General features: G+C 39.0%; 1 protein-coding gene across 1 annotated transcript; it reads left to right on the top strand.

The window, feature by feature from the left end:
* The first annotated feature begins 950 nt into the window (after positions 1 to 950).
* Positions 951 to 9,484, top strand: LOC133632343 (zinc finger protein 394-like). The gene is made up of 2 exons (XM_062024724.1): positions 951 to 1,418; positions 8,226 to 9,484. The coding sequence occupies exons 1-2, from the start codon at positions 1,235 to 1,237 to the stop codon at positions 9,065 to 9,067; spliced, it is 1,026 nt and encodes a 341-aa protein (XP_061880708.1). The 5' UTR covers positions 951 to 1,234; the 3' UTR covers positions 9,068 to 9,484.
* Positions 9,485 to 24,774: the final 15,290 nt, after the last annotated feature.

The following is a 24,774-nucleotide window of genomic DNA, read 5'->3' as shown; positions in this document are numbered from 1 at the left end:
TTGGGAAGACTAGCAGCTTGTCCAGGTCAACGCGCATCTCCCAGCCCTTACCAGGGGTAAGCAGAAGTGATGATCTTCCCGCCTCTGTCTTATATATATATATATATATATATATATATATATATATATATATATATATATATATATATATATATATATATATATATATATGTATATATATATATATATATATATATATATATATATATATATATATATATATATATATATATATATATATATATATATATATGTATGTATATATATATATATATATATATATATATATATATATATATATATATATATGTATATATATATATATATATATATATATATATATATATATATGTGTATATATATATATATATATGTGTATATATATATATATATATATATATATATATATATATATATATATATATATATATATATATATATATATATATATATATATATATATATATATATATATATATATATATATATATATATATATATATATATATATATATACACATATATATATATATATATATATGCGAGTCAAAAGGTTTGGGGACCCCTGCTGTAAATAAACAAGTTGTTTGAAATAAATAAGTTGTTTGAGGGTTAAAGTGACAAGATTGTGTCACTTTTAAGTGTCTTATGTTCGTTATTAGAGATCGTTTTACAGCGAGGCGAATGATTTCATCGACGTTTGTCGCCATCTTGTGGTTGTTTTGGGTACATCAATCTGTCTGTTTTTCCACAAATTATTTTGTGACGTCATAACGGATGATACTACAATTGTTTATGCAAAGTATAAATGCTATTGCATGATTGTAATCATGTGTATTATTTGTTTAGTGTATTCAAAGTATTTTCATGAATGTAACAAGCTGAGTTGATGAAGAAATACCGCTAAAGACCAGCGGGGGGCAGCAACAGGCTGGAAATCGAAAGAAGAAGAAGAAGAAGAAGACAAGACTGCGTGGCCTTTTATGACCGCGTGGGAAGCTCCTCGATCGGCCACATAAACTCGCGTTTGGACACATCCACGGACGTGTTGTCGTTAAGTCTGCGATCATCTTTCATGCCAATTCTTCCAGCACACGATAGACTGTCAGCATAAACCGGACTCGTCTCGGTCAACTTTGAAGCTTCTCTTAGCTTGTTGTTAGCTTAGCATTGCTAGCTGCTAACAAAGTGACGCGGACGTTGTCCCACGCGACGTGTTGCGGTCGCGTGGAAAATGTGTCGCGTACAAATGCTGAGAGTGTTGGTGAATCAGCGACTAAATGCGGCCGTTGAGGAAATATTCGGCGTGTTGGAAAGAACGCTGGCGGAGTACGAGGAGGAACTTTCTCGCACAAAAGAGGAGAACAAGCGACAACGTCAACTACTGGACGCTTTTTACAACAAGTCCCAAGTAGCAGGTTTGTTTTGTTCCTACTTTATATTTGACTTTTCACATTAAAGGCCTACTGAAAGCCACTACTAGCGACCACGCAGTCTGATAGTTTATATATCAATGATGAAATCTTAACATTGCAACACATGCCAATACGGCCGGGTTAACTTATAAAGTGACATTTTAAATTTCCCGCTAAACTTCCGGTTGGAAACGTCTATGTATGATGCGTATGCGCGTGACGTCACGACGGCAACGGACGTATTCGTACCCAATGTGTCACCATACAAACTGCTCTGTTTTCATCTCAAAATTCCACAGTATTCTGGACATCTGTGTTGGTGAATCTTTTGCAATTTGTTTAATGAACAATGGAGGCTGCAAAGAAGAAAGTTGTAGGTGGGATCGGTGTATTAGCGGCTGGCTGTAGCAACACAACAAGGAGTACTTACTTGGATAGCAGACGCCTAGCCGATGCTAGCCGCCAACCGCACGGATGATCGGGTGAAGTCCTTCGTCGCGCCGTCGATCGCTGGAACGCTGGTGAGGACGGGTGTTGATGAGCAGATGAGGGCTAGCTGGCGTAGGTGGAGCGCTAATGTTTTTAGCATAGCTCTGTGAGGTCCGGTTGCTACGTTGCTAAGTTAGCTTCAGCGTCGTTAGCAACAGCATTGTTAAGCTTTGCCAGGCTGAGAATTATTAACTGTGTATTTACATGTCCATGGTTTAATAGTATTGTTGATCTTCTGTCTATCCTTCCAGTCAGGGGTTTATTTATTTTGTTTCCATCTGCATTGGAGCCCGATGCTATCACGTTAGCTCAGTAGCTAAAGAGCTTCGCCGATGTATTGTCGTGGGGATAAACGTCACTGTGAATGTCCATTTCGCGTTCTCGACTCTCATTTTCAAGAGGATATAGTATCCCAGGTGGTTTAAAATACAAATCCGTGATCCACAATAGAAAAAGGAGAGAGTGTGGATTCCAATGAGCCAGCTTGTACCTAAGTTACGGTCAGAGCGAAAAAAGATACACCCTGCACTGCCTCTCTAGTTCTTCACTCTAACGTTCCTCATCCACGAATCTTTCATCCTCGCTCAAATTAATGGGGTAATCGTCGCTTTCTCGGTCTGAATCGCTCACGCTGCATTGTAAACAACGGGGAATTGTGAGGAATACTAGCTCCTGTGACGTCTCGCTACTTCCGGTACAGGCAAGGCTTTTTTTTATCAGCGATCAAAAGTTGCGAACTTTATCGTCGTCGTTCTATACTAAATCCTTTCAGCAAAAATATGGCAATATCGCAAAATGATCAAGTATGACACATAGAATGGATCTGCTATCCCCGTTTAAATAAAAAAAATTCATTTCAGTAGGCCTTTAAATAACAGTTGTAACTAGATGAGGCAATTCCTGAAGGAATTGCGTGTGAATAGAATAGTATAGAATGGTTAAAGTTAAAGTACCAATGATTGTCACACACACACTAAGTGTGGTGAAATTTGTCCTCTGCATTTGACCCATCCCCTTGATCACCCCCTGGGAGGTGAGGGGAGCAGTGGGCAGCAGCGGTGCCGCGCCCGGGAATCATTTTTGGTGATTTAACCCCCAATTCCAACCTTTGATGCTGAGTGCCAAGCAGGGAGGTAATGGCTCCCATTTTTATAGTCTTTGGTATGACTCGGCCGGGGTTTGAACTCACAACCTACCCATCTCAGGGCGGACACTCTAGCCACTAGGCCACTGAGTAGGTTATTGTCATTATATTCAGTGTTGGGTTAATTACTGAAAACCAGTAACTAGTTACAGTTACTAGATACTTTATTTCAAAAGTAGCTTGGTTACTAACTCAGTTACTTACACCAAAAAGTAATGCGTTACTGTGAAAAGTAACTATTTAGTTACTTTTTTTTTTTTTTTTAAAGCTCCCATTAATGCCCTTTTAGCCTTCATTTCAGTACTGTTATTGCACTGGAGAGTAATACAATGTGTTGATCAACTTGACATGCATTTGCATCACTGAACTCAGAAAGCAATGTGGTCTACATACAACACACAAACAATGTGGTCTACATACAACACACAAACAATGTGGTCTGCATACAACACACAAACAATGTGGTCTACATACAACACACAAACAATGTGCTCTACATACAACACACAAACAATGTGGTCTACATACAACACACAAACAATGTGGTCTACATACAACACACAAAAAATGTGGTCTACATACAACACACAAACAATGTGGTCTGCATACAACACACAAACAATGTGGTCTACATACAACACACAAACAATGTGCTCTACATACAACACACAAACAATGTGGTCTACATACAACACACAAACAATGTGGTCTACATACAACACACAAACAATGTGGTCTACATACAACACAAACAATGTGGTCTACATGCAACACACAAACAATGTGGTCTACATACAACACACAAACAATGTGGTCTACATACAACACACAAACAATGTGGTCTACATACAACACACAAACAATGTGGTCTACATACAACACACAAACAATGTGGTCTACATGCAACACACAAACAATGTGGTCTACATACAACACACAAACAATGTGGTCTACATGCAACACACAAACAATGTGGTCTACATACAACACACAAACAATGTGGTCTACATACAACACACAAACAATGTGGTCTACATACAACACACAAACAATGTGCTCTACATACAACACACAAACAATGTGCTCTACATACAACACACAAACAATGTGCTCTACATACAACACACAAACAATGTGGTCTACACACAACACACAAACAATGTGGTCTACATACAACACACAAACAATGTGGTCTACATACAACACACAAACAATGTGGTCTACATGCAACACACAAACAATGTGCTCTACATACAACACACAAAGACAAAGATATGTTACAAAGGGCCAATTTATTTCAGACCAGAACAAATTGACACAACTATATTAAATAGCTGCAACATAACATAAATAAGTAACAAATAGCATAATAACAACATAGCTGTAAACCTGGCTTCACCTAAGGAAGGCACACATGACATACACAAAGTCTAACCAGGCAGATTTGAATTGTTGTTTTGGGCAGTAGACGGGGTCTTTGATGCAAGACACAACTTACATTTAACTCATATGTTATTTTCTTTGTGCTCAACAAAAGAAAAGAAGTGAGAATATATCCATGTTAAGACACTCAAGTCTGCGGCTCTATTGTTAGTAAACACAGACACGCCCCCTCCCCACACCCACACCCACACACAGAGCGTGCCTCCGGCTTGTGACACAAGAACATTCAGAAGGACGACACCGCAGCGCTCCAATAAAACACACTCAGATCTTCTGTTTCTAGCCGATACCACATAAAAAATAACGTAAAATAACGCAGTAACGCATCATGTAGTAACGGTAACTGAGCTACTGAATATAAAAAATAACGCGTTAGATTACTAGTTACCGCCGAAACTAACGCCGTTACAGCAACGCGTTACCCCAACACTGATTATATTTGCATATAACGAGATTAAGGACTCCAATTTAAGGTGCGTTAGTGGAAACAAATATGGAATAAAAATAAATCACACAAGAAGTAATAAAGATAAAAAATAAGAGATGAAATAAACAGAATACTATCCAATAAAAACAATAATCAATCCTGTACAGCAGTGGTCCCCAACCTTTTTTGCACCACAGACCGGTTTAATGTAGGCATTATTTTCAGGGACCGGCTTTCCACTTGTGCCAGATAAATACAGCAAAAATAAGTGCATGAAAAATACAACTCACTATAACACTGAATTAGCCCTGGACTTGTTTCTTTGCAATGAGCTGCAGATGGAAATCAGCCTTCGGTCACATTTATATTGTATATGTTCATTAATGTGCATTGTATCATGTCACAAAGTTATACAAAATATAACAAATGGAAAATCCCTATGAGGAGTTTATTGTACATCTTTAAACTTAGACTTCCTTTTATTGTCATTCAAATTTGAATTTTACAGTACAGATAAGAACTACATTTTGTTGCATTAGCTCATGGTAGTGCAGGATAAAAGCGCAATAATGTGCAGATATAAATAAATAGATTACTGTACAGATAAATATATTGCACTTTTGCATATGCATCCACGTTTATGGATGTATGTTATATTGTCTTTATATTCCAGTGAGTTAATCCGTTTTTGGAGGGAATTGGGGGGATTATTATGATGCGAAACAAGCTCTCATGGGACAAGCGAAAGTTAAGTCTGAGAAAATGCAGTCCTTTATACATTTTTTAATGTTTCTCTGCGGCCCGGTAGCAAATACGTCACGGACCGGTGGTTGGGGACCCCTGCTGTACAATATACAAAATACTGTACAATATACAGAACAAAACAAGAGTAATAAAGTAATAACAATCAGTGTCGGACGTATTGCACTCAAAGGGTAATATTGCACAGTAGGGTATTAGGGTTGGATATTGTATAGGGGTGAATTTATTTATTACAAGTTTATTATTTATTTCAGGTTTTGAATGCTCCAATGCTAAAGTTGAACTGAAATCCGGGATTTTTTTTTTTTTAGAATTCCCGAACAGGCTGAATATTTTGAAGTTGGAACAGTTTGAATCAGATGGAAAAATGTGGGAGTTGTGGAACTTTAAAGAATGTCCCATTGATTTCAATGGGAATTTCCAGAATATTTGGGAATTTCGGAAAAGCGGGAATTTTTTGGAAAATGGTAAAAAAACAAACTTGAAGGGTCTCAATGAGTTGAAATGGTCGGTGTTGGATTTTTTAAAATCAGTTGAGAAATGTTAAAGTAGTAACATGTTGAATTGAGAAATGGTATTACGGAATTCCTGGAATTTTTCCCGTTCAAAAAACAACTTTGTTTTTTGTCCTGATTAAGAGGAATGTTTTGACAGTGGAACGTTTGAAATGCATTGAAAAATGTGGAAGGAGTAGTCGCCAGAAAAAAGGGCTTTGGAAAACCAGGAATTTTGGAAAACCTTGGAATTTTTTTCAACTTGGAAAAAATGGTAGTTAAAATTTCCAGAATGGTGGAATGTGTTGAAGGTGGAACGGTTTGAATCGGTTGTAAAATGTGGAAATGGTGGAAGTTTGAAAAATGGCCAATTTATTTTGAATGGGAAAAATGTCCCGGAAAACCTGGAATTCTGGGAAATCTGGGAATTTTTGGAATTTTTCAAGGGAAAGTCCACAATTCCCAAACAGGCTGAATACTTTGAAGGTGGAACAGTTTGAATCAGATGGAAAATGTGGGAGTTGTGGAACTTTGAAGAATGTCCCATTGATTTCAAGGGGAATTTCCAAAATTTTGGGGAATTTCGGAAAAGTGGGAATGTTTTTTGAAAATGGTAAGAAAAACTTGAATGGTCTGAATGAGTTGAAATAGTTGGTGTTGGATTTTTTTCAAATCGGTTGAGAAATGTTGAAGTAGTAACATGTTGAGAAATGAGAAATGGTATTACGGAATTTTGGGAAAACCGTGAATTTTTCCCGTTCAAAAAACAATTTAGTTTTTTGTGTAATGATCCGCTGCCCGGATCATATTTCTGTTTACGTTTTCTAGTCACTTGTGTTTTTTCTGTTAGTCGTGATCTCTTTCTAGTTCCTGTTTAAGCACTTCTCAGTTTGGTTACCATAGTTACTGATTATTTTCACCTGCCGCGGGTGTTCCCGACGCGCACCTGTATTTCATGATTGACATTATTATTTAAAGCTTGCCTCCCCAACCAGTCGGTCTGGCTTCGTAGTTTGTTTTCACACAACAGATGACGACGTATGTTTCCTGTGCTTTAGCTGCTAGTTTTTACGCTAGGCTAATTTTGCTTGCTAGCTCCCACGCGAGCCCTTTTGTTTTTGCCTTATGTGCCATGTGCACGTCTTTGTTTTTTCCTGCATGTTTAGTTCCTAAATAAGTAATTTTCCTACCTGCAAGCTGTGTCCGAGCCCGTCTGCATTCCTGGGAGAACACCTCGCACCACGATGCGACCCCGTCATCACATTTTGTCCTGATTAAGAGGAATGTTTTGACAGTAGAACGTTGAAATGCGTTGAAAAATGTGGAAGGAGTAATCGGCAGAAAAAAGGGCTTTGGAAAACCAGGAATTCTGGAAAATCTTGGAATTATTATATTATATCCTAATATTCGCTCTGATTTAAATAATTAGTTTTTGCCCTTAAAGTCCTTCTGTGTCCAGGGACTTACACAACCCCAAAAAGCAGTGAAGTTGTCACGTTGTGTAAATGGTAAATAAAAAGAAAATACAACAAATCCTTTTCAACTTATATTCAATTGAATAGACTGCAAAAACAAGATATTTCATGTTCACACTGAGAAACTTGAGGTTTTTTTTTTTTGCAAATAGTCGTGAACTTAGAATGTAATGGCAGCAATACATTGCAAAAAAGTTGACACAGGGGCATTTTTACCACTGTGTTACATGGCCTTTCCTTTTAACAACACTCACTAAAGGTTTGAGAACTGAGGAGACACATTTTTGAAGTGGAATTCTTCCCCATTCTTGCTTGATGTACAGCTTAAGTTGTTCAACAGTCCGGGGGTCGCCGTTGTGGTATTTTAGGCTTCATAATGCGCCACACATTTTTTTCCATGAGCCAGTGTATTGCTTCAGTTATTCCCTGATGTATGCTATGGCTATGACATGAGTGTCAGCATGGGGACTGATTTAGACACATTATGAGAACAAATGCCGGTGTAGGACCATGTATCATGTGACTGAGCAAAGATGGACTTTTCTAAAGCACGTGTTTGCCTTTTGTGTCCTGCAGACGTCTGTGAAGAACCTCTCCTCCCTGAGCAGCAGGAGTCACAGCCCCCCACCATTAAAGAGGAAATGGAGGAACACGGCATCGGTCAAGATGGAGAGCATCTTGAAGGGCTGGAGGAGGTTGATGGAGAGCATCCTGAAGGACTGGAGGAGGTTGATGTCACCAAGATGCCATTGACTGGTGTCATAGTGAAGAGTGAAGATGATGAGGTCAAAGGTGAAAGTGAGGCGCAGCCTCCAAGCAGCAGCTCAACACAGCACATGACAACAGAAGCTGATGGAGACCACTGTGGAGGATCACAAGCAGACAAGCTCTTAGCTCCACTATCAGATAGTGAGGACACAACGTCACACTCTCCTGACACTGATGATGAAGACTCTAAAGCTGACAAGACATGTCACACTGACAACACTCACTTGAAATGTCCTCACTGTGGCAAAACGTTCAATCACCGCGGCGATCTGAAAACACACGTGAGAATGCACACTGGAGAGAAACCATTTATTTGCTCAGTTTGCGGCAAAAGATACACTAAGAACCAGTATTTGAAAATACACATGAGAACGCACACAGGAGAAAAACCATTCACCTGCTCCGTGTGCGACAAAGGCTTTATACAGAGTCAGCATTTGAAGGCGCACATGAGAACACACGCCGGCGGGAAATCGTGTCCCTGCTCGAGCTGCGACAAAAGCGCTGGCGAGCAAATACCACTGGTGGTGTACATCAGAAAACCCACTCCCGAGAAAGTGTTGAGTTGCAGCGTGTGTGACGAAAGATTCTCCTACAAGTACCAGCTGAAGAAACACAAGTGTGCTGGTGAGAACAGCGGCAGCAAATGAAGCTGCAGGTTTTTTTAATAAACTGTCAAAGTTCACCCAAAACGAGGGAGTTGAGTGAACTTTCAGACTTACCGTATTTCCCGGACCATAGGGCACACCGGATTAAAAGGCGCACTGCTGATGAGCGGGTTTATTCAAGTCTATTTTCATATAAAAGGCGCACCGGATTATAAGGCGCATTAAAGCTATCATATTAGGTTTTTTTTTCTACATTTAAAATACTTCCTTGTGGTCTACATAATATGTGATGGTGGTTCTTTGGTCAACATGTTGCATAGATGATGTTTTACAGATCATCTTCAAGCCGCTTTCCTACTGTAGCTTGTTACATCAAATAATATTGAGTTAAGAGCTGCATTTGCATGCCTTAATGCTTTTTTTCTGTCAAAATTTAGATACGTTAATCAATAAAGATGAAATAAAGTTGATGCTCATTCTTTACAGGCAATCGCGGGCCACAAAGAATAATGGGGCGGGCCAGATGTGGCCCCCGGGCCTTGAGTTTGACACATGTGAGCTAGAGCGTAGCATTAAAACAAGTGAGAGTGAGTGGAGAGTTTGAGCAGGAAATGTTGAATTCTCTATAATTTACAAGAGTTGGAGGTAATTTATTTTACGAGAATTGTAGGTAATTTAATTTACGAGAGTTATAAGTCATTTAATTTACAAGTTCCACATAATTTGCGAAAGTTGTAGGTAATTTTATCTACAATAGTTCCACACAATTCACGGGAGTTGTAGGTTATTTAATTTATGAGAGTTATAAGTCATTTAATTTACGAGAGTTCCACATAATTTACGAGGGTTGAAGGTAACTTAATTTACGAGAGTTCAATATAATTTACGAGAGTTGTAGGTAATTTAATTTACGAGAGTACCACATAATTTACAAGAGTTGTAGGTACTTTTATTTACGAGAGTTCCACATAATTCACGGGAGTTGTAGGTCATTTAATTTACGCGAGTTCCACATAATTCACGGGAGTTGTAGGTAATTTCATTTCCGAGAGTTATAAGTCATTTAATTTACGAGTTTCACATAATTTACGAGAGTTGTAGGTAATTTAATTTACGAGAGTTCCACATAATTCACGAGAGTTGAAGGTAATTTAATTTACGAGAGTTCAATATAATTTAAGAGAGTTGTAGGTAATTTAATTTACGAGAGTTCCACATAATTTACGAGAGTTGAAGGTAATTTAATTTACGAGAGTTCCACATAATTTACGAGAGTTGAAGGTAATTTAATTTACGAGAGTTCCACATAATTTACGAGAGTTGAAGGTAATTTAATTTACGAGAGTTCAATATAATTTAAGAGAGTTGTAGGTAATTTAATTTACAAGAGTTCCACATAATTTACGAGAGTTCCACATAATTTACGAGAGTTGAAGGTAATTTAATTTACGAGAGTTCAATATAATTTGCGAGAGTTGTAGGTAATTTAATTTACAAGAGTTCCACATAATTTACGAGAATTCCACATAATTTACGAGAGTTGTAGATAATTTAATTTACGAGAGTTCTACATTATTTACGAGCGTTGTTGGTCATTTAATTTATGAGAGTTCCACATAATTCACGAGAGTTGTTGGTCATATAATTTACGACATTTCCACAAAGTTTACGAGAATTGTTGGTAATCTATGAGAGTTCCACATAATTTACGAGAGTTGTGGGTAATTTAATTTACGAGAGTTCTACATTATTTACGAGAGTTAAAGGTAATATAATTTACGAGGGTTCCACATTGTTTATGAGAGTTGTAGGTACTTTTATTTACGAGAGTTCCACATAATTTACGAGAGTTCCACATAATTTACAAGAGTTGTAGGTACTTTTATTTACGAGAGTTCCACATAATTCACGGGAGTTGTAGGTCATTTAATTTACGAGAGTTCCACATAATTTACAAGAGTTGTAGGTCATTTAATTTACGAGAGCTCCACATCATTTACGAGAGTTGTAGGTAATTTAATTTACGAGAGTTCCACATAATTTACGAGAGTTGTAGGTAATTTATTTTACGAGAGTCCCACATAATTTACGAGAGTTGTAGGTCATTTACAAGAATTCCAAATAATTTACTAGAGTTGTAGGTAATTTAATTTACGAGAGTTGTAGGTCATTTAATTTACGAGAGTTCCACATAATTTACGAGAGTTGAAGATAATTTAATTTACGAGAGTTCCACATAATTTATGAGAGTTGTAGGTCATTTAATTTACGAGAGTACCACATCATTTACAAGAGTTGTAGGTACTTTTATTTACGAGAGTTCCACATAATTCACGGGAGTTGTAGGTCATTTAATTTACGAGAGTTCCACATAATTTACAAGAGTTGTAGGTCATTTAATTTACGAGAGCTCCACATCATTTACGAGAGTTGTAGGTCATTTAATTTACGAGAGTTCCACATAATTTACGAGAGTTGAAGATAATTTAATTTACGAGAGTTGTAGGTCATTTAATTTACGAGAGTTCCAAATAATTAATGTGAGTTGTAGGTAATTTAATTTACGAGAGCTCCACATAATTTACGAGAGTTGTAGGTCATTTAATTTACGAGAGTACCACATCATTTACAAGAGTTGTAGGTACTTTTATTTACGAGAGTTCCACATAATTCACGGGAGTTGTAGGTCATTTAATTTACGAGAGTTCCACATAATTTACAAGAGTTGTAGGTCATTTAATTTACAAGAGCTCCACATCATTTACGAGAGTTGTAGGTAATTTAATTTACGAGAGTTCAACATAATTTACGAGAGTTGTAGGTAATTTATTTTACGAGAGTTCCACATAATTTACGAGAGTTGAAGATAATTTAATTTACGAGAGTTGTAGGTCATTTAATTTACGAGAGTTCCAAATAATTAATGTGAGTTGTAGGTAATTTAATTTACGAGAGCTCCACATAATTTACGAGAGTTGTTGTTCAGTAAAAAACTGTAAAACTTCATTCCTTTTTTTAAGATGGTCTGTCATTTCGTTTTTAGAACTCAATCGGACATTGAGACTTGGTATTAGTGTTCCTGAAAAAAAGGGGCCCAAACACACATACTGTACAGCAGATTTTTTACAGCTAAATGTGTATATATCATTTATACACATTGGCCCCCCCGGCCATATTATTTTCTCTCAGTGTGGCCCCCGGGTCTAAATATTTGCCCCGCTCTGCTATAGAAGATGGTAATGCTGGCATTACTGTACATATGAAATGAACGTGTTCATATGTACAGTAACTGCTAAATGACAACGCTAAACATTTGTGTCAGCTTCTGTTTGGCGTACAATATCCTGTTTGCTATTTAAGTGTGGCGATGTGCATGGCGGGAAATGGCCACAAGGCTGACACAGTTCATGCTGAAGTGAAAGTAAGATGAGTTCAACCACCCAAGCCTGTGGTGAACACATGCTTATCGCACACGGAGACCGATGAAGTTATCCGAGCCAAACAGCTGTGCAAAGTTCAGCTATTGTGGCCTACAAAACACTGAACGGAGTTTGTGCTTGTGGTTCCTGGCCATGATCCAGGAAAATGCACATAAAGACAGAGATAAGTATATGTTATTGTTTGTATGCAAATAAATGCAACTAACTGAATATGTAACAAAAGTTTAATTTCCCTTTGATCAAACCAACATGTGGGGTGGAGTCCAGGTTTTTCAAGTCCGTCGCCGAACAGAGCTTTACCAACATACTCTTGCACAGCCACAATGTCTGTAACTGAGTAACAGCTGCTTTTTAATCTCAAGGCAACAAAAAACAAATCAATGTTGTGCATAATAATCAAGAGTGACTTCCACATTCTCTATGAAGCTGACAACATGCACACGTGTTAATTTGTACTGTTTTCTGACAGCGTTGAAGCATAAAACTACAAAAGCCAAAAGCAGTGAAGTTGTCACGTTGTGTAAATAGTAAATAAAAAGAGAATGCAACAAATCCTTTTCAACTTATATTCAATTGAATAGACTGCAAAGACAAGATACCGTAATTTCCGGACTATAAGCCGCACCTGACTATAAGCCGCAGGGTTTTGATGTGTAATTACTGTAGTATATAGGGGTTCCTGCTACCACGGAGGGGATTGTCGAGACGGAGATGACTGTTTGGGAACGCAAAGCGTCCCATTTATTAACAATAAATCTTTCAATCATTCAATCAAACTTTCACATCTTTGACATGGCGAACAGCATTCGTGCAGAGTACAAATAATACAACGGTGCAAAGTAACACAAAGTGCTCGCCTGTACGTTATCAAAATAACCAGCCTACCGGTATATGAAAAGTCAGTCTTTAATCATTGTGTCATCGTCTTCCTCCTGCGTACTAAAACCACCGAAATCCTCTTCGTCGGTGTCGGAGAAGAACAGGCCGTAAATAAGCCGCACCCTTGTATAAGCCGCAGGGACCAGAACGAGGGGGAAAAGTAGCGGCTTATAGTCCGGAAATTACGGTAGTTAATGTTCACACTGAGAAACTCCACATATGCTTTTGTCCATCTGGCTGTACTGCCATGGCGGAAATCGAAACTGAAAGTCAACTTGGCGATGGTGTTGAACACACATTTGTCCAGCCTCTCGTTATCCGCACCGGGTACACGTAACATCAATAAAAATGGAGAGAATTCTGTAGGCGTGTTTGTACGGATAAGTGACAGAGTGAGATCCTCTTGTTTATCTTCTACGAGCAGAACCAAGGCCAAAACTAGTTACTTCTGTGTGAATGAGATATTTTGTTCTTTCTAAATCCAGTCATGTTTAATGCAGCTAGTATTTTCCCATGTGGTGTGTCTTCTCCTGACCTCCTTGCTTTTATCTTACGTCCGCTAGTAAATGCTTTGTTTTGTCTTAAGGGCCCCTGTTTGTCGGCTCACAGAGCTCTTTTGGCCAGTTCCTTTACATGTTTTGAAGAAGCAGCTGTGCTTCTTTCTGGGCGAGAGGGGCTGTTTTCGCTCTACATAAACTGACTCTTTTTGTTTGGATTGAGACCTCTTCTTGTTGATGCTACTGTCGCATTGTAAGGGCTGGTCTCCTAAATCTTCAGTAGAACTTGGTATTGTACCATTAACTCAACATATATGTCATCTAAAAGAACTTGGGATTGACCAGTGTGTTTTATTCCCTGAGAGGAAGACTGGTCAAGCGCAACACCTCTAAGGCGTTCCATTTTGCCCAAAGGAGGGAAAGTATTCACTGTAAAGTAGCTCAACTTCAAAGTTACCTTTCATCTCAATGATTACGAACTAGTGAATCCGTCTTGTTTGTAGAGCAGCTAAGATGTCTTTAAAATCTCTTCCTTCTCCGTTCATTGAAAATGACAAACGCCAGTGAACAGCTGAACAAATATTTGGAATTGTCGTTATTTAAAGAAATGGCGAAGTATGGTTTTCACCTATTGTTTTCATAAATGTAGCACTAATTGAGGTGAATTAAGGTATTCCCCCTGGTATTCTCTTACTGTCTGCGAACACACTGAGGATGTCAGGGAAGACTTCTCACAAAAAGTCAAACAAATGCCATGTCAGATATAAAAATCTTATAAATGGAGAATTGATAGAGAGAGAGAATAATTTGTATTCTTAAATCAATAATACAAATCAAGGGATGCATCCGAAAGGACACTTTTCTCATGCAGGGCAGAAGGTCTGAATCGTCTGTTTTTTGGCAACACTTTGAACACTGAAGTGAATTAATCAACTCATATTAAGTTCTACACATGGTGAATGTTTATATTCAACTTGGAGAAAGCGAACCGCCAGGTTTAAGTAAATAATGGTTGAGCCCATAATAAATTGAGGAGCCTTAGTTGGACATTCGTAGGTGGACTGGCTTAATTCTGTCACGGGAACAGGCAATACATTCAGACTTTGGAATGCAAAGGTGATAGCTCTATCCTGGAGGAGAGACTCCATGTTATCTTAACGTCAACCTACAAGTTATGGTATACATCTGTTGTCTTCCCAGTCACTTACACACGGACATCTCCTTACATGGTCAGGTTGTGCTGTCCTGACTTAGTACACACGCACAGACAGGAAGGAGGAATATAAAACGGATGGTTTGGCTTCTCCAAGTTAGGAGTGCCTCATTTTTTTTGACTTGACCTCCACCGGGTACTGCAGTCCTGTATAATGAGGCTCGCTTGTAATAAAGTAACTTTTTGTTCAGCCAAGCGTCACAGACGTCTCTTTCGATCCAGGCTCACAGGTGACAAGACCAGAAATAGACATCAACATCAATGCTTTACTTCATCACCAGGAAGGCAAAGTGGGCCATTTGCTGGACACACCTCGTTTTGTATGGAATACCAGAGAAATAAAATAAACAAACGCATCTGAACAAAATTAGAAATGGGGCGAAAAGACTTAAAACCCACCTTTTTGATATGGCTTTTACCATATTATGTATTAATTGTATTGAAGTCATTCATACTTTACTTATCTTATTAGTTATGCAAGATTATATTTAGTTATATTTATTATATATATATATCTTCGTATGTCTTACTTGTATTTTATCCTTTATCTCTACTCATGGTTCTTATTCTTTTACAGGTTTTATTTGTACTTTCCAGCGTTCCTCAAAGGGGGCCATGGTCTGATGACCTCCTGGTGCAGGTGGCTCTTGTGATAGTGTTTACTCACCTGGCTCCTCTGTACTCAGCCATGCATTCATTTGTTCATATAGGTGTGCATGTGTGTGATTATGGGGTGTCTGGGTCATCAGGGTGTTGTTTTTAGGTCTGTAAAGCACTTTGCGTTGCAGTTCTGTCATATATGAAAAGCGCTTTATAAATAACGTTTGATTTGAACGTAATCCGAAAAGGCTGAAATGTTCTTTATTATTTCACGGGGTGACATTTGGTTCGAAATGACTCATCTTTAGTTTACTTCCAACATGCATACTGATACAGTGTATATACGTCACATATTCACAATACAACATTCCTACAAGTCTAAAAATAAGTAGGACAAAACAGCTTATAAGCTCATATGTACTTAACTGAAATAAACACTGAAAAACATCTACTTTATAAATGTTACAGAACAGGGGTAAGAGCAACTTTTCAATTGACCAAGTCGAAAGGATTTACATCATTCATATACAGTATATAATTTATATGTATTTATTTATGAAAGAGAGGTTTTTGTTAACTAGTTAAATGTGTTTAATGATAATACAAACATGTTTAACATTCCTTTCTTTCATGAAGACAAGCATATAAGTTGGTGTATTACCGGATTCTGATGACTTGCATTGATTGGAATCAGACAGTAGTGATGATAACTGTCAGAATAATTGTGAGTTATAACAAAAGTTCCCGGCGAGAGGACAGAAGCTGTCTTTGATCCTACCAAGAAGAAGGCTTGTAAAACTCCACTGTGTAGGATGGGAAGCAACATGAAGGTGTTCTGTTTCTTTGATGTATTGTAATCCACAGAAAGATTTTGTCTTGACCCGAGAACTACAAAGCGGAGAGGAAGCAGGACCAGACTCCCCTTCAGGCGACCTTTTCTTTGAACTCTTTTACAACCTTTTCTTTGAACTGTTTTGTAATCAAAGGCGATGGCTGTTTACGACCCCGCCTCCCTTAGAAACAGCTGTTGCCATGTAATCAGGGAAAGTCCAAATAAAAGAGGAGGCGTACAATCTTTCGTCAGAGCGTGGTTAGACTGTCCAAAGAGTACAGTCCAGACGTCTGTCCTCAATTGAGCCAAATTTAATTCTGTCTCTGTTTAATTCCTTGCTTCTTGTCTTGTTTAATAGATGTCATCAGTGTTTGAACCTGACAATAACGTCCACATTTTCAAATGGAGGAAGAAAAAAAAGTCCTCCTTTCTGTCCAATACCACATGAAAGTGGTTGCTTGTTGCCATCTTACTTTGCCAGCTTCCATACTTCTTTTTATGCACTTTACAAGAAATACATCGGCGGCAAACCCCGTAGCTGGCTAGCTTGTGCTCGGCAGCTTTCTGAGACTCTTATCTTGTTAGCGCCAACAGGATGAAACAACGCTTTTATTGTGAAAACAGGAACTGTGTAGTCGGTCTTTCGACTTTTGACGGCAGGTACGGCGCGAGAGTCTGTCGAAATGAAAAGTGTTTCTCGCCTTCCTGTCGGCCATTTTTTTCTTAATAATGATCTGGCAGCAGCCAGTGCCATCGGGTGCCGTGAACGTCTATCAAGTTACAAAAGTGATCGCTAACTTTTAAGTCTATTTTTTTTTTATGCCTGGCTGGCGATCGACTGACACACCCTCCACTATCCACCGGGAGCTCGCGATGGACGTAATGTGCACCTCTGTTACAGAAGCATAATAAGATTGTGTTACAAACACATAAGTGCTGATGTTAAAAAGTTAACATTATAGGAGAATCTTTCACCACACAAATTGCAACTCAACACTTTCCCACCGACGTTTACCTCTATTGTGTATTCGCACGTGTTTTACAAGATTTGATCGTTGACAAACATTTTTGATGGCGCCTGAACAGGAATATGATTTCTCCCCAGTGTATCATTTCAGATTTGGACTTTGGACAAAACTGTCAGAATAATTGTATATAAGTTATCACACAACTTTGTGTTCCCATGAGTTCAGGTCGCCCTGCGAGAAGACAAAAGCTGTCTTTGATCTTATCAAGCAAAAGGCTTGTTAAACCTCCACTGTGTGCGATGGGATGCGACGTGGAGGTGTGGGTTTCTTTGATGTATTGGACAGCCACAGGTAGACCTTGTCATGACCCGAGGTCTACAAAGCAGAGAGGGGGAAAACCTGACACCGCTCCAGGCACCTTTTCTTTGAACTGTTTATGAACCCCCGCCCCTTAGGAGCAGCTGCGTAATGTAATGTAATCAGAAAATGCCCAAATAAAGGGGCAGCGCGTTGGGACTGCCTTCAGAGCGTGGTGGGAGGCTGTAGCTGAGTGTGCAGCCCCAGACGTTTCTCCTCATGCGCTAAATTGAATCCTGTCTCTGTTTGATTCCTTTGCTTCTTGTCTTGTTTAATAGATAGTTCGGTGTTTGAGCCTGACAAAAACCTTTACTCCGGACTCAACCGACCAAAGTTGTTTCACAAGCGTGCATTCTTGTGTGTCTTATCAAATTTTGCTTCCGGGAGAATCCTTTACTACAAACTGAGCACGTGAATGTCTTTTCTCCCGTGTGTGTTTTCATGTGTACTTTCAAATCGCTGTTTTGTATGAAGCCTTTGCCACAGATTGAACATGAAAAGGGTTTCTCGCCGGTGTGTACTCGCGTGTGTCTTATCAAATTTTGCTTCAGAGAGAATTTTTTACAACAAAACGAGCACACAAATGTTTTTTCTCCAGTGTGTGTCCTCATGTGTATTTTCAGATTAGTGTTCTGTATGAAACCTTTACCACAGATTGAGCAGGAAAAAGGTTTATCGCCCGTGTGTATTCTGGTGTGTACTTTCAGACTGCAGCTGTGGTTAAAGGTTTTGTCACAGTGAGGGCATTTCAAGTGCGTGTTCTCAGCTTTAGAGTCTTCATCATGAGAGAGTGACGTCGTGTCGTCAATATCTGACAGTGGCGCTAAGAGCGTGTCTGCTGGTGATCCTCCACAGTGGTCTCCCTCGGCTTCTGTTGTCATGTGTCGAGTTGAGCTGCTCCTTGGAGGCTCCGCCTCGCTTTCACCTTTGACCTCATCACATTCACTCTTCACAATGACAGTCAATGGGAGTTGAGTGACGTCAACCTCCTCCACGTCTTCACCGATGCCGTGATCCTCATCTTCCTCCTTAAGAGAGGCTGCCTGTGACCTATCCTCTTCCTCTTTAATGTCACGGGGCTGTGGCTCCTCCTGCTCCATCCTTAAAGCCCACTCCTGCTGCTCAGGGAGAAAATGTTCTTCACAGACGTCTGCAGGACACAAGAAGACAAACATATGCTTTAGAATCAGAATCAGAAATACTAAAAGGCTTAGTGGCCACATGTGTGGACAGCACCTTTTAGCTCTTATTTCCAAAATTGTGTACACTACCGAATTGGGGTCTTATGGCCGCTTATGTGGACACTTATACTGCCATCTGGTGGTGTCAGAAGAGTATAACATACAATGCAATTTGGAAAAAAAAGTGTAAAAATAAGAATTAGCATGTCACTAAACATGAAGTACACGTTTGTGTACTTATGGACTTAAGTACATCATATCAAAAGATGATTCTTAGTTTTTATTCTAATTAGGGTCCAATAAGCCCAAATAGCAAAGAGAAGTAAAAAAAGTATGTAAACAAAAAGCTCGGACCTTAAATGCCTACTGAAATGTTTTTTTTTTATTTAAACGGGAATAGCAGATCCATTCTATGTGTCATACTTGATCATTTCGCGATATTGCCATATTTTTGCTGAAAGGATTTAGTAGAGAAAATCGACGATAAAGTTCGCAACTTTTGCTCGCTGATAAAAAAAAGCCTTGCCTCTACCGGAAGTAGCGTGACGTCACAGGAGCTAGGATTCCTCACAATTCCCCGTTGTTTACAATGGAGCGAGAGAGATTCGGACCGAGAAAGTGATGATTACCCCATTAATTTGAGCGAGGATGAAAGATTCGTAGATGAGGAACGTTACAGTGAATGACTTGAGAGGCAGCGATGGACGTATCTTTTTTTCGCTCTGACCGTAACTTAGGTACAAGCTGGCTCATTGGATTCCACACTCTCCTTTTTCTATTGTGGATCCCGGATTTATATTTTAAACCACCTGGGATACTATATCCTCTTGAAAATGAGAGTCGAGAACGCGAAATGGACATTCAGTGCCTTTTATCTCCACGACAATACATCGGCGAAATGCTTTAGCTACGAGCTAACGTGATAGCATCTTGCTTTAACTGCATATAGAAACAAAAGAAATAAACCCCTGACTGGAAGTATAGATAGAAAATCAACAATACTATTAAACCGTGGACATGTAAATACACGGTTAATGCTTTCCAGGCTGGCGAAGGTTAACAATGCTGTGCTAACGACGCCATTGAAGCTAACTTAGCAACCGGACTGCACAGAGCTATGCTAAAAACATTAGCTCTCCACCTACGCCAGCCAGCCCTCATTTGCTCATCAACACCCGTGCTCACCTGCGTTCCAGCGATCGGCAGAAGGACAAAGGACTTCACCCGATGCGTTTGGCGGCCGGAGACGTAGGAAGTCAAGGTGAAGTCGGCGGCTAGGGCGGCTAGCGCGGCTAGGGCGGCTAGCGCGGCTAGCGCGGCTAGCGCGGCTAGCACGGCTAGCGCGGCTAGCGCTCCAACAAAGTCCTCCTGGTTGTGTTGCTGTAGTCCGCTGCTAATACCCTGATCCCACCTACAACTGTCTTCTTTGCAGCCTTCATTGTTCATTAAAAAAATTGCAAAAGATGTCCAGAATACTGTGGAATTATGAAATGAAAACAGAGCTTTTTGTATAGGATTCTACGGGGTACCATAACTTCCGTTACTCGGACTTCGTCACGCGCATACGTCATCATACCGCAATGTTTCAGCCGGATATTTCCCGGGAATTTTAAAATGTCACTTTATAAGTTAACCCGGCCGTATTGGCATGTGTTGCAATGTTAAGATTTCATCATTGATATATAAACTATCAGACTGCGTGGTCGGTAGTAGTGGATTTCAGTAGGCCTTTAAGAGGTTAATAATCCCCGAAGGGAAATTAATATTTTCAGCACAATCCCATTCAAGATCAGACAAACATTACAGGGAGCCAGAACAGGATCGCTTACGGGACAGCCAACTTCCGGCACCCCTTACAAAAAAGGGGAAAAAACGCTGGGGGGAGTGAAAAAAAAATAAATCAGTCTAAGCCTGGGCCCCTGCAGAGGGGGTCTAGACTGAGGCCAAGGGGGAAAAAACCCTCATAGCCATAGCACACATAAACATGTGTGTAAGAGGGAAATGTCAAAGAACACAAAGGAAACGTTAAAGACATTAAAAGAGCAGAGCTGATGTAACCAGACATTTCTACTAGAGCTGGGCGATATATGGAATATACTCGATATATCGCGGGTTTGTCTCTGTGCGATATAGAAAATGACTATATGGTGATATTGGAGTATACGTTCTCACGCAGTTGCTTTTAGCTGCGGGCATTACACTACCGGCTCTTCTCACTCTTTCTTGTCTCTCCTTCTCACAGAGACATAAAACAAGCGCACCTTCTTACATACGTATACGCCCTCGCGGAGCAGAGAGGTAGCGGCATGGCTAAAACACGTCAACAAAGATTAAAACAGAGTTGGGATGTTGCAGAGAATGTTTTCTGTCCACCAGTCATCAGGTGTCTCAGTAATTATAGCAGTAATTGTTTAATTCTTCCACAATTTTTGTTGATTATTTGGCATTTTTTAGCTCTGTATTGGCAAATATAGCAGCATTGCTCATTTAGCTCTTATGTTAGTGAATGTGGAGATAAAAAGCAACATTGTTTTAGATGAATGTTCTGCTTACTTGGACTGTGATGAAGCTGTGAGAACTCAGGTGGTTTCTCTTCACGCTCTTCAGTCTTCACAGAGACACCAGTAAGTGGAAACTTGGTGAGATCATCCTCCTCCTGTCTTGGAAGACACTCTCCCTCCTGAGTGATCCACAGCTCCTCCTCTTCCTCTTTAATGTGGGTGGGCTGTGGTTCCTCCTTTTTCTCTTTCACTGTAAGAGAATGTGGATCTTCCTCTTTAAAACGGGGGGGCTGCCGGACATCTGTTGGGTAAATAAGTAAATAACCACAAATAAGTAGTTTTTGACTGACACTATTAACGCAATGAGATGTGTTGGGTTAAAAGTGTCTAACTAAACAACCAATAAAAAACATGGGATAAGATTATTTTGTCCCAGCCACTAAAATCGCTTCAAAAACAGTTTAGTGAGTAGAAAAATAGGGCTTTGAAATTGGGGTGTGGGGGGTTGGATTAGGTCGGGGGCTCTTTAGCGCCGCCCTAGTGGCTCCCTGGATCATTTTTAAAAAAGGATTGAAAATGGAAAAAGATGGGGAAAAAATGTTTTGTTTTGTTTTAGTATGTTTTTTGTTTTGTCCTACTAGTTTTGGCGGTTCTTGAACCCACCATAGTGTGCACTGTGACGCAACAGTTTGTTTACATGTAAAATCTTCCCCTCCTTCTTTGTCTCATTTTGTCCACCAAACGTTTTAAACCGTGCGTGAATGCACAAAGGTGCGCTTTGTTGCTGTTATTGACTTGTTGGAGTGCTAATCAGGCATATTTGGTCACCGCATGACTGCAAGCTAATCAATGCTAACATGCTATTTAGGCTAGCTGTATGTACATATTACATCATTATGCCTCGTTTGTAGCTATATTTGAGCTCATTTAATATCCTTTACTTTCATCCTCTTTGTATATAATTTAGTTTTGCATGTTTCATGACACATTTCAGATAGTTGTTTGTGTGCCGTGTTGTTCCAGACCACAGCAAACATTACCTAGCTTGCCAAAGATTGTAATAAATCTGTTAAAAAAAGACAGCCTACTGTTTTCTATCGCATGGACACACACATCTATACCTTTGGCCATTAAAAGCAACAATATAATATCAATTGTTTCCCTCTTTTTAGTTATAGTGGTGGCTGGGCAAAAATATATTTGGTAACTGTGTAAGTTTTGTGTAAACATGTTATACACAGTGTTACAAACTGAGAGTCATAAATACTGTGTTGTTTTCATAAACAGTAGAAAAAAGCATCCACTTGACACTCCTGTGGGGGAACTTTGCTTTGATCAGAAAAATCCGCAGCTTATTCCAAAATGATTGTGTGTCTGTCTCCTATGTAATTGCGATCGGGAATAATGTTGTGAATAACATCTGCTGGGTCAAAACGTGCTCCCTTCCTAACAGCTATTTACTTACTAACAAAGTCAAAGAGATACCTTTTAAAATCATTCCTGGTTATTACCCTGTAAAGACTGTGATGGTTAGAGACAAGAAGGACATTGATGTTGCCTGCATCTTATGTAACATGCATGTTGCACCTTATGTAACATGCATGTTGCACCTTATGTAACATGCATGTTGCACCTTATGTAACATGCATCCAGAGACTGTTTACCACCTGTTTTGGACTTGTGAAAGCACTCCATCACTGTGTCCTTTCATCCTGGACAATATTCATGACAAATTTGTGCTTTGTTTTAAAGATGTGCTATTTGGATTTAGACCGTATGAAAAAAAATGTGAAAAGAAATTGTACCTTTGCAACCTCATTATACTATTGGCTAAGTTTTATATTCATAAATGTAAGTTTCTCAATACCCGACCTGTTTTTTGTGCCTTTAAAAAAGAATTAGAACTCTACGTTAAAACACTCTCTACCTCCAACAACCAAAAAGCTGTGAAAACGATGATGCTGTGTTCCAAATTTAAATTATTTACTTTAATTGTATGAGCCTATGGCTTTGCACTTTGTTTGTTATATATATATATATATATATTGCATTCTATTTTAGTTACTTTATTGAGTTTACAACCCCCTGGCACTGTTTTGTACTGTTTTTGTACTTATTTTGATTATTATTTCTTAACTGTTTGTAAATGTTGCAATTTATAAATAAAGGTTTATAAAAAATAAACAGTAGAAAACAGCAATGACAAAACAATTTGTCTTCCTCTTGACAATGTATTTAGAATAGTGTTAGCCCTTGTGTAATGTTCATATTGTTGTTACTCAGCCAGCGTTTGTGGGTCTGATGGACCCGTTGCATTTTGTGGCTTTTAATGCCTCACAATCAAACACTTTTATGTTAAAATACTGAACAGTATTACCCCAATAAACATCTGTTCAGTATTTGAACATAAAAGTGTTTGATTGTGAGGCGTTAAAAGCCACAAAATGCAACGGGTCCATCAGACCCACAAACGCTGGCTGAGTAACTGTGACGTAACATTATCAGGTAATAAGAAGGGACTTTTATTTTGAAGGCGAGTTGGTCCCTCCTCTAGTTTCCGGTAGTCAGCACGACAGTCAGACGCCCACTTGTTTACACACGAGACAGGTTTACGTGTTTCAGCGCTCCAAGTTTGTTGTTTCTTCCCACAAAGTGCCTTGGAAACATTGTCTGTAAGTCTTGTGTCTGTTTTATGAGTAACATGAAGACGTTGTGTGTGTGTGTAAATGTAGAAATAGCACTGTGCGACGATAGCTTGTTCTACTTTTTAGCTTGTTGCTACTTAGCATGTAGCTTCTTTGCTCGCTCACTCCTCTAAGGGAGAGTGCAATGTTTATAAATGTAAATCCTATTCATGTGTGGCTATGAGTATTACATGGGCTGTATAGGGCTATTTACATCACTTTATGAGCACTGTTTACATGCTATTGTATGGGCTGTGTGTGTATGTGTGAAAACATATTATGCAGCAAACATTTATGGAAATGTAGTTACTTAGTGGTGTTTATTTGACATATATTTTGTGTCTCTTTATACAGTTTTACAATGATAACAACAAAGAAAGAAATGACCAATTAGACAAGAAGAAAGGAAAAGTGCATTCCCTGTGAAAACCACTAAAGCTTCTTAAAGATAAAAGGCCTGGACTCTTTCTTCCCTTTCCTTGGAATCTTCATGTTAGCTATCCGTCAACTTGTTAACGTCACGGACACAGACACGTAGGACGGAATAGTAAAAAGACAAGCTTCACGGCGGGCACTTTAACAACAGAAGCAATAAAA

The sequence above is a fragment of the Entelurus aequoreus genome, linkage group LG17 (assembly GCF_033978785.1).
Source record: "Entelurus aequoreus isolate RoL-2023_Sb linkage group LG17, RoL_Eaeq_v1.1, whole genome shotgun sequence".
Lineage (NCBI taxonomy): Eukaryota > Metazoa > Chordata > Actinopteri > Syngnathiformes > Syngnathidae > Entelurus > Entelurus aequoreus.
This window is presented reverse-complemented; position numbering and strand designations above follow the sequence as displayed.

What these genes read in the sequence shown, in the direction of transcription:
- LOC133632343 (XM_062024724.1), top strand. Translation starts at nt 1,235, where the DNA reads ATGTGTCGCGTACAAATGCTGAGAGTGTTGGTGAATCAGCGACTAAAT. An exon ending in CAACAAGTCCCAAGTAGCAG is followed by an intron (nt 1,419 to 8,225) that starts GTTTGTTTTGTT and finishes TGTGTCCTGCAG; the next exon opens with ACGTCTGTGAAGAACCTCTC.